The 11,534-nt window shown below is 36.7% G+C and overlaps 1 protein-coding gene and 2 pseudogenes across 1 annotated transcript; 1 reads left to right on the top strand and 2 right to left on the bottom strand.

The window, feature by feature from the left end:
* Positions 1-481: 481 nt before the first annotated feature.
* LOC143613855 (pectinesterase 2-like) lies at positions 482-2,178 on the bottom strand (annotated as a pseudogene).
* A 728-nt stretch (positions 2,179-2,906) lies between these two features.
* Positions 2,907-3,642, bottom strand: LOC143613856 (pectinesterase inhibitor 9-like; annotated as a pseudogene).
* A 2,484-nt stretch (positions 3,643-6,126) lies between these two features.
* On the top strand, positions 6,127-9,087 carry LOC143613858 (uncharacterized). The gene is made up of 4 exons (XM_077087461.1): positions 6,127-6,727; positions 7,611-8,454; positions 8,527-8,716; positions 8,831-9,087. The coding sequence occupies exons 1-4, from the start codon at positions 6,156-6,158 to the stop codon at positions 8,956-8,958; spliced, it is 1,734 nt and encodes a 577-aa protein (XP_076943576.1). The 5' UTR covers positions 6,127-6,155; the 3' UTR covers positions 8,959-9,087.
* The last annotated feature ends 2,447 nt before the right edge of the window (positions 9,088-11,534 follow it).

Below are 11,534 nucleotides of genomic sequence, written 5' to 3'. Positions count from 1 at the left end.
TATATACATTTTAAACTATTTTATGTACATGTATATACATGATTAAAAGTTTTATATATAACATAATATACTATTTAGTTATTATTGTATCATAATATTATATAATATAATAATACTTATTTTATAATATATGTTAAACAAAAAAACGTATGTAATTGGCTCGTTTACACTCATGAGCCAATTTGGGCTCAATATTATAACTCGGACTCCATTATCAAACAAGCTTCTTTTTAGATAGGCACTGTGAAGATTGATATTCACTTTATGGTTCTTAATAGATGTAATACATGTTTCGATATACTTCAGGTATATCACAACTTTATTTTCTTATTTTTTGGATTCTATAAGACATCTTTAGTATAAGTAAACCGTTGTAATATTTTTTCTTTAAATTATAATGCACATAATCTTACATATATTACAATTAAACTTTGATGCAATAATAATGGCATATCTTTCCTAGCCTTAACACAATTACTTTTAGAGCTTTAAACATGCAAATAATAGTTGGTTCAAAATATATAACGATAATATTATTAGATGTGTCATGTGTGAATTAAAGGCTAGCGGTCCAGGGCACGCCTGTTTCCGGCAACCACGATCCGCCGGCAATGAAGTTCCCGGGAGTGAACTTTGTCGCCTCAGCACCGCTAGTGATCACATGGTATCCTTTCCACTTAACCCTCTTAGCAGTAGATGAACCCGGCCCCGTGTTCATGTACTCACCATAATACAACGTGTCAAGTGCAAAATCACCATCCCATGGCAACCAACCCGCCGGGTTGACTATGTCATCGAGGTACGTTTTTAGATAAACGGTCCTAGAATATTCCTTCCACGGTCGACCAAGATACGTTTTAACCCCCTTTAAGGTTGTTGAAGCCGTGACCCGACAGTTATGGATCGAGATCCCAGTGTTTTGGTTCGGGTCGGTTCGGCCTTGTGAGGTCAACGTGTTGGTCTTATTAGCCGGGTCACGTGCAATAATGTTGCAATTTTGTAGCACTATAGCCGCATTGCCAAAAATAAAATCAACAGTGCCAAAAATGTCACAGTTTTTATAAAACTGTCTATTTGAAAAAGCGTAGAGTGTGTCTTGTTAGCCTTCGAAGCCGCATTGGTAGAAAACTGACAAGTCAGACCCACTCCGGACCGCAACCGCCTGTTCGTTTTGCGGGCCAGCCGTGTTTCTAACCGTGAAGTTACGTCCTATAAATCCATCACCTGACACCGCTAGAGTTCATAAAAAAAATAACATTAAGGAAACGTAAATATTTATTGTTTAAATGGCGTAAAATTTGTGACGTGTGACACCTTACCCATAGTAGCGGACCCAAAAGTGGTTGAGCCGCCCCTGACACTTTTGCTACCCGTTATGATCGTTTTCCCCATTCCGTCTCCAACTATCATTATATTATCAGATTTAATCTCAATGTGTTCATTGTAAATGCCTTCTTTTACATATATCACATACCTCCTGCCACCTGATTTTGCATCGGCAATGGCGTCTCGAATAGTCTTGTAGTCACCCGTATCGTCTTGAGCCACTACAACATTGGCCAGAGAAGAAGGGTCTGAAGATTGCAATAACTTCCGGTCACCGCGTTTCACCCAAGTAGGGAAGCCTTTATGGTAAGGCTCATTAAATGAATCTCCTCCTTTGTTCATTGCCAATAAATTGCTAATTAAAGATGAAACGTTGTTCTTCATTAGTGGCAACATGTAGCCACCAACCCCTAGCTCCTCAAACCCATACTTACACGTCTCAAGGTTCGTGAGAGATGTGCTTAGCCAGGTTTGCATATCAACCTGGCTACACGTCTTTTTAGGATCAACGGTCATCTTGATCCTTTTCACAGTATTTTTATAAAGTTGTATATAGTCATTCCAAGCAGCCTTTTCAAGGCTGCTACGACATTTTGGACCAAGCCTTCGTGTGCTGGACTCGGCTTCTTCTGCTCGCTCTTGGGTGACTTTCAGTAGTGCGTTGATGAAGTCCGGTCTTTGTTTCATTGGACCATAATTTGGTTTACCGGCCAAGACATACTCGCATGGTTCCGGATGAGGAGTTTGCTTGCACCATGACCGAATTTCGGATATCGGGTAACCATAAACCTCTAGAGAGAGATGAATGATCAAACAAGAAATCATGGTTGCTAAAAATGGAAATATTGTCATTGTGAAAGCTAAGAGTTGTTTATAACTAGTGTTTGTAGTGGAGAGCATTCCACACAAAAGGGTAGCTTTATAGAAACCTTTGGACTTGGTAGTGTTCATTAAGGACTTTAATACCATATGTTTAAACTATTTTATTTTTAACAATAATTATTTTTCTCATTTAAATCTTAATTAGTCTGCAAAACCAATATCATAAATAAAGAAAAACCTATTTGGAAAAAAAAAGATAACAATTACACACGTTACTGTTTTTTTTATTATAAATAACTTCTCGATATTTTGAATATTAGTTCTAATATTAATATTTTGAAAAGTAGGTTTTAATCTTATATTAATATGCATACACGTTAATTCTCGATATTTCATGAAAACATTTTTGTCCTAATTTTCTTGAATTAAATACTAATAAAATTTTAAAATTTAAAATGGAGTTAATAAATCAATGGACAAATTTAGAACTAGTATTTAATGTAAGGTAACCTTCCGATCGGATGGCTAACGCTCTTGGATGGTTCTCCGCTACACTTAGTCTCCGCAACGTGGGTGATGGGTTATGTCTTGGGCGTTTCTCGACTACACACAGTCTGACTAGAATATTGTAGTTTATCATATTTTACAAGAAAATTTTGGAAGTATTAATATAATATTTTATATCTTTCTCAAAACTTCATATTAACATATTACATTGATATTTTGACAATTAGATTTATATAACTTCAACAAACAAATAACAACCAATTAATTAACAAGCACACAAACTAAATTAACATTACACCGGGTTACAACACGAATTATATTATACGACTCGATCTTAAGGGTTCTTGATGGCACGAGAAGCCCGATGCCTCGCGGTATAACGATTAAGCAACGCTAGAGAATTGCTAGCAAGTTCTTTCACGTTTAAAAACCTTGCTTTGATTATACTTTTTGTCTTGCTTCCGATTTTATCCCCTAAAATACCGTCCATGCACGCGGTGGCATCCGTTAAGGCGGGTACCAAGCCAACTTTCGACGTTACTCTCATGCCACCCGAAATTCTCCTCCCCGTCTTTGCCCATTTTTTGCAACTCCTTGACTGATTGCGTTATTTGGTTCACACCATTGTTGATTTGTTGCAAGCATTGATCCAAGGCTTGGTACTCACCCGGGTACTTCGCTTGGTTTAACTGTTTTGCAACCGTATCCACATAAGCCTTTGTGACCCGCGCTTTGGCTAGACATGTGGTTAGTGAAATTTGAGCTATTTGTTGTGGGCTTGGGAGCGTGTTTTTGGTACCGTATGGTAAAAGTGTCCTGACACAGAGATCAATGTATAATGTTGCTCGACACTGTGCCTCAAGGTATGTTCTTGCCCGTGAGCGTGTCACGATCCGTGACTGGATCGTGCCGAGAAGCCCTAGGATTGTGAGAGAGAGGATCAAGAACTTGAAAGTCATTTGTGTCATTTGTTGATATTGTATGTGTTTTTTTTGTTGTGTAAAGGTTGTGAAAACATGAAGAGGTGATTAGTGGTTATATAGAAAGGTTGTCACATGCATTCAAGTGCATTGCACATGCAACTTTGCTAACAAATTAAGTGAATTATTTTGTTATTGAGAATATATTGGATAGTATGAGATTGAGTGATTAAGAAATCTAAGTAATCTTTTTGTTTTATCACACCACGACCGTCCACTTGTATGAGATAATATGTGAGAATATCTCAAGGTTGACTTTCAAACTTATTTACAAATTTTACTAAATGTATAAAAAAGCTGGAGTAATTATTTTGTTAATAACAGTTGTACTACTGAAAGTCACAAACCATGTTTTGCCGGGGGGGGGGGGGGGGATCCTAAGGTACCTTCTAAGCTTCGCCCTTGACTTTTAGCATAGTTAATGTAGTTATTTTTAAGGATCTCAGTGGCATCTTATGTGAAACGTTATTTGTATTTGATCATAACACTATAATAACGACACCATGTTGTTTTACTATTAACTAAACTAAAAATAAATATCCACAATCTGCAAAAGAATATTTGATCAATTTGTAATCCATTTTATTTTAAGTATAAAATAAAATTGTAATAATTTCAAAGTTTTTTTCCCTATATCAAATTATAAAACATTTAACATTTACTTAAATTCAGGTATAAATTGAGTAAGCCATAAGGTTTGACCATGCAATTGTGCAAGCAATAGCAAAAGATTTCCATGAGACAAGGTGCTGGTCTTTAGCGAATCATTCCAACACGTTGCTTAACCAACATAAACATGTTAACTAAATAAACTCATGTAATATTCTTGGATTTTAAACTAACAAACCACCATCATTTCCAATATTGTTACCCTTTGTCTTTGGTTTGAAGAATGTTTCTCTTCTTTGCACAACAATTATGTGTCATTTTTTAAACAAACATATAGTTCATATTGCCTAACTCTCTCTCTCTCTCTCTCTCCCTCCCTCTCTCTCTCTCTCTCTCTCTCTCTCTCTTTTACAAATTAAAAATATTGTAATAAACTACCAAAATTGTCATTATTGCCATTTAATATAATTTACCTTCAATATGTGGACATTATAATATATATTAAAAATATATTTTTGAAACCATGCATGACTATTTACATATTGTACCCTCAAGATTCATTTAGTTTAATCCTCAAGCTCCTTTAATTACACAAGTAATCTCCTCTTTTTATTATGGTAACCTTATGTTCCATTAAGTTACACAAACAAACCCAAAATTTTATGATAATACGAACCGATATCATAACAAACTAAACGGATGTCAAACGAGTTCCCGTCAGATCCCCGACACAACTCACATGTTTAAAGCATCTAGTTTAATATGCTTTACCAGTTTACCTTCAATAACCCATAAAAATAAATGTTGTGGGCCGAAGGTTAAGGCCTAAGGGTAGAGGTGTACAAAAAACTGGTTTCATCCAAACCGGTTCCTAAACCGACCCAAACAGCCAGTATCAGGACCGGTTCCCCCTTAAGATCTATCAAACCGGTTTTAAAACCGAACTGGTTTGAGAAAAAATGGTTAAATCAGTTTATAAACCGGACCGAACCGACGTGACAAGACCAGCCTATCTTACTTCTAAACCGGTTTATAAACCAAACGGTTTGAGTCAAACCAGTTTTGACCAGCCGTTGACCAAATCGGTTTGATTTATAAACCGGTTTTGCACACCTCTACCTAAGGGGCTATAAGCCTATAGTGCTATATTCTTAAATGGGCCCAAGGTCAAGTTTTAAAGTTGCACTGGTCATAAATTGGGGTTTTAACTTTTTATTCGTAACCAAATGGAAGTAACAACAACGGCCCACTAAGGCTAGGCCGGTAAATGGCTCTATAAGAACAAAAGAAAATTTAAAGGACTTAAAATGGTTTTTCACATAGGTTTGCTCGGTTTGATTTTTAAACCGGTTTGTATCTTCAAATGCCCAAGACAAGTATTAAAAAGTAGGCCTTGTATAATTTTTTTTTTCTCTCAAGAGATTGACGCTAATTTTAATAAGAATAAACAAAACAAAATTATTTACTAATTGTATTTTACAATAAAACATACACAAAATAAAGTTAAGCGATAAACAAAACAAAATTGAACGAATCAAGAGAATTTACTTATTGTACTTTACAATAACACATATACAAAATAAAGTTAAGCGATAAACAAAACAAAATTAAACGAATCAAGAGACCTTAAAAAATGCTTCGAAACAAAATTGCGTGCCCTTATCAAGTCGGTCGAGCCCTATATGGGTCAGAGACGGCCCTAACCACAAATTTATCAGGTCGTCCGTAAACCGATTTACAGGCCCGAATCTGTGTATCTAGACACCTCTACTCTACTATGTAGACTCTCACAACTTCCTATACCAACTTACCAAAATGAAACCTTTCCACCGTAGAATCCACAACCCCCACCTTCTCCTCCTCCGACCACCCACCACCACCACCCTCCTCCGGCCACCGCCACGTGTCACCATGTCAACCACCACATCCACACCACACCAAAACCAAGAACAACTAACCCAAGTCCTAACATACCACAACCAAACCAAACACTCATTCACCAACTACTCCAAAGGGCCCCACGGCCTCGACTGGGATAACCAACCAAACCCCTTCCGCCGCTACATCCCCGCCGCACTCCACCATCTCCGGCGAGACTCCGGCGACTCACCACTTTACAATTCACTCTTCCGTTCACTCCCAAACCCAAAGCCCATCTCTAATTCCACAATATCTCAATTCTTGTACGATTCTTTGGCGTTATCAGCTTGGAAATCAACTGGGTTTTCCACCTGGTCGCTCAGAGTAAACCCTAGCTCCGGCAATTTACACCCGACTGAAGCTTACATCATATGCCCACCAATTGAACCCATTTCTGATCTGGGTTTTGTGGCTCATTACGCACCAAAGCAGCATGCGTTGGAGATTAGGGCTCAAATCCCATCTGGGTTGTTCCCCAATTTGTTCCCAGATGGTTCTTTTTTAATAGGGCTTTCTTCGGTTTTTTGGCGGGAAGCTTGGAAGTATGGTGAGAGGGCTTTCAGGTACGGGTCAGTTTTGGGCAAAAACTGAACCAAAAATCGAAACTTTGGTTTGGATTTTGATAATAACCGTTCGGTTTTGGTTTTTTAGTATTGCCGTATGAGCTTGAAAATTTTGGGCCGAAAATAAAAATTGGCACAAAATAGTAAATTTGGCCAAAATCATTTGAGAGGGCTTTTGGGTATGGGTGTGCGTGGTTCGGTTTGGGTCGGTTTTAGGCTAAAACTGAACCAAAATACAAAACTTCGGTTTGAATTTTTGATAATAACTGTTCGGTTTCGGTTTTTTAGTACTGCCATTTGAGCTTGAAAGTTTTGGGCCGAAAACAGAAATTAGCAAAAAATACTAAATTTGGCCAAAATCATTTGAGAGGGCTTTCAGGTGCGGGTGTGCATGGCTCGGTTTGGGTCAGTTTTGGGCTAAAACCGAAACTTCTGTTTGAATTTTTTATCATAACCATTCGGTTTCGATTTTTTAGTATTGTCATTTGAGGTTGAAAATTTTGGGCCGAAAATAAAACTTGGCACAAAATAGTGAATTTGGCCAAAATCATTTGAGAGGGCTCGGTTTGGGCCGGTTTTGGGCTAAAACCAAACCAAAAACCGGAACGTCAGGTTTTGAATTTTTGAAAACCGTTCAGTTTCGGTTTTTTGGGTATTTTATACATTTGGGCTAAACTAATAGACTAACATATTTACTAGATTCTTATAAATAGTTAAAATAAAAAATGAAAATTTATAAATTCGGTTTGGTTTTTATTACATGCAAAGTTCAGTTTTTACAAAAACATAAAAAAAAAATAAACAAACCTTCCGTTTTTGTTTCAGTTTGGCTTTTAGGTTTCTGATCCGTATTTCAGTTTCATGAACACCTCCCTACTTTCAGGTACTGTAACCATGACATGGGTCATGCGATTGCAGCGGTTACAATGGCAGCTGCTGGTCAAGGGTGGGATGTGAAGATACTTGATGGGTTGGGGCATGATGAGTTAAAGAAAATAATGGGGCTTGAAGTTTATCCAGAGTTCAAGATTCCTTCAAGAACAGTTAAAGGTAAGTTTGAAGAGATGGAATTTGAGCATCCTGATTGTTTGCTTCTTGTTTTTCCTAACGGGATCGATAAATTTGATATCAATTATAAAGATTTGAGCTTTGAGATTTCGAAGTTTTCTAATTTGGATTGGAAAGGTGAGCCTAATTCACTTAGTAAAGAACATGTATGTTGGGATATAATATACAAAACCACAGAGACAGTGAAAAAGCCATTAACTTTAGAGAAAAGTTTTGTTATTGACCCGTTCATAAAGAGTGCGACTTGTGGCGAGAATATATATCATAATATAACGTTAACGGAACTCGTGAGAAAGCGTAGGAGTGCGGTTGATATGGATGGAGTTACATCAATTGAAAGAAACACATTTTATCAGATTTTACTTCGTTGTCTTCCTTCTGGTTTTCAAGAAAAGCAAAAACGACAACTGGCGTTACCATTTCGAGCCATGGATTGGGATAGTGAAGTGCATTGTGTGTTGTTTGTGCATAGGGTTGTCGGTTTGCCAAACGGGTTGTATTTTCTTGTTAGAAATGAAGACCATTTCGATGATATTAAAATGGCCACGAGGTCGGAATTCAAGTGGGAGAAACCCGAGGGGTGCCCACCCGAGTTGCCATTATATGAACTTGCAAGAATGGATTGTATGAAGCTCTCAAAACATCTTTCGTGTCATCAGGTACTCGTTTTCTAGCTCTAAATAAATTTTTTTTGAAACCTTTTTGTTTAATAATTGTTGTTACTCGTGTAGGATATCGCAAGTGATGGTTGCTTTAGCCTGGGTATGGTGGCACGTGTTGAGCCGACGTTACATGACAAGGATGCTTGGATGTATCCAAGGTTGTTTTGGGAAACAGGAGTTGTTGGTCAGGTGTTGTACCTTGAAGCACACGCGGTTGGCATTTCTGCAACCGGCATTGGTTGTTTTTTTGATGATCCCGGTATGCAATCAATATCTTACTCCGTGTTGATATTTTCCAGTTTTAATTTTTTTAAAAGTTAATATATTAACACAATTATGAAATCTGTATTAAAATCATAATTTTGATTTGCAGTTCATGAGGTGCTTGGGTTGACTGGATCAAAGTTTCAAAGCCTTTATCATTTCACAGTTGGCGGGCCTGTTGTGGACAAGCGCATAATGAGCCTCCCTGCGTATCCAGGCCCGGGTGTTGATGCATAATGGGCTGAAGATGGGTTAGTTTCAGTTTAGAAAAGTATATAATAACATACATTATGAAGTATAATCAAGTAGGAGTTTTTGTTTGTTGGTGCACAATCCAATTCCCACATTATACGGTCCATAAAGCACATCGATCGGGGCCTTGTTAGCCGATGATAGTGAATAATCAAATAGTGGCTTTTGAAATAAAACATGAATTGCTTAATAACTAACGGGCATCAAGGTGTTGGATTTTTCTCGCAGTTGTAAAAAGTTATGTAATTTATGAGTAGAGTTAGCGACTGTATGAGCTGACGTTTTTCAAAATGTTTTAATGCACTCAAAAGAAACTGGATTTATGTATAGTATTCTTGTCTTATTTAAGAATCATGTCACACATGACAAAATTTCGATGGCATGGTGTTAAGCTCTCAAAATAAAGTCAACTGACTGAACTGAAGAATTTTTTTTTTGTTGTTAGTTGTCTAGTATTTTATCTTCAAAATATGCCCACCCCTTGTATTTTTCAAAAGCCAACTATGGTACATGTAACTTTTCAAACTCCCCTTCGTTAGAAAGGGAGGGGAGATACTCCATTAACAACGGAGGGGAGATTACATTCTCTGACTAACTCCAATAACCCTATACTTTTAAAACTTCCCGCCATTACAAATGGAGGCAACCCCCCTTTTAAAAGAAAATATTTTTCCAGCCCCCTAAGTGATTAATCCTTAGGTCTGTAAATGAACCGAACGTTCGGTGAACTATCGTGAACCGTTCGGCGGGAAATTCATTTATTTAATAAACGAACGAACATGAACATATGTTCCGTTCGTTCATTTATGTTCATGAACATTCGTTTATGTCTGTTTATATATGTTCATTTATGCATTAATAGAAAATAATTAAATATTATCTGGATAGGTCATCTGCTTAATGGTTTTATATTTGCTAATTTGTGTTCATTTAAGTGTTTTCATTTAAGTTCATTTATGTTTGTGTTCATTTACGTTTGTTCATACATGTTCGTTTATCTTTATTCAGTTATGTTAGTTTAGACTTTAAACAAACAAACACAAATGTCCATTTTTAAATAAATGAACATGAACATAAATATTTATTCGATTAAGTGTTCGTGTTCTTTTAAAGTTAAATGAACGAACACGAGCATGCCCTTGTTCGTGTTCATTCGACTCTTTTACGGGCTTTCATTACTCACATTGTTGAATGCATCGGTCTCAATCTCTAGGCTCTGCCGATTTCGTTTGTGTTCGTGAACCGTTCGTGAACACATTAATTTCCTTAATGACCAAACACGGACATAAAATCTCGTTCGGTAAGTATTCATGAACCGTTCGTGAACACATTATTTACTTAACGAACGAACACGAACAAGGCCTTGTTCGTGTTCGTTTACAGCCCTATTAATCCTTATAATTCAGCCTCGCTTTCAAAAAAAAAATTCTAATAATCAGAGCAACAACAACGCCGTTAATAGAGTGTGGGGGAGGGCGAGTGTATTAAAATACACATATCAATATACATCCTATGAGAATATAAGTATATGATGCCTTAGATGCCTTATACCATATTATGTGCCATTTACTTCTCTTTTGCTTATGGCCTCTCATTATTTAAAAGGTCATCTTAGATTTGAACTCATAAATCTGACATTAGCATGATTATTATTTTATCTAAGCCTCTTATATACAGTTTGAAAATAAATTTATATTTACAAAATAACATAAGTTGAGACTCTAGTGCTACATCTCATTAAAAACAGGCTAACAAATGTCACTAAATAAATCAAATTTTTAACCAGACGTGTTTAAGTTGGTATAATTAATAGAGCAGTATATCAATTATTATGTTGGGTTAAGGCTACGTGTGTGGAATGACGTGATAACGCCTAAAAAACCACCCCGCTCCAATCGTAGGAGGCGTTAAAGGGTGGGTTAGTTAACAGATTAAGTCATTGACATTTTGGTCTAATGGTATGGAGTTGATGGTTAAGGCTTGAGATCTTTGAGGTCTCAGGTTCGAAACCTGATTACATGAGGTCTTCTCACATTCCTCTTTGGTGTTCCTGGGTGAGTTAGGTCTGGTGTATCAAAATCAGTATAGACGGTTGACATTTCGTCTCAGAAAGGCTTAATTGGGTATTGAGGGTACTTCAAAACGTTGCTCACAAAAAAAAAAAAAGGGTTAACACATCAACGCCTTGTATGCAAGATCTGATGAGGCTCTATCTCTAAATGCACCAATTAAAGTTTTTTTTAATCCCTAGTCACCTACAACATGATAACATTGGTTAATCGAGTCGTTATATACTTTGTTGTTAGCTCACAATACATAGACTAACCGAACAACACGAGATGGTATCGTCCCTGGATAAAAAAAATTAAAAAAATAAAAAATAAATAAACTATTGATGGATACTGAAAACTATAAAGTATAACTTTTTAGAAGTTGACTAAAAGATGCCTGACATCATATTAACAGTCATTTAATTCTTTAAACCCTACCACCCTTTATAAAATGCTCATATTCTCATAACCTTTGTTTTCATAAACACATTACACCGCCGTTTGATCCCC

Source organism: Bidens hawaiensis, unplaced genomic scaffold, assembly GCF_021521415.1.
Source record: "Bidens hawaiensis isolate Kalapana, Puna unplaced genomic scaffold, B.hawaiensis_p1.1 tig00038491_1, whole genome shotgun sequence".
In the NCBI taxonomy this organism is placed as follows: domain Eukaryota; kingdom Viridiplantae; phylum Streptophyta; class Magnoliopsida; order Asterales; family Asteraceae; genus Bidens; species Bidens hawaiensis.
Note: the sequence above shows the minus strand (reverse complement) of the source record. Positions and strands in the feature narration are given on the sequence as shown.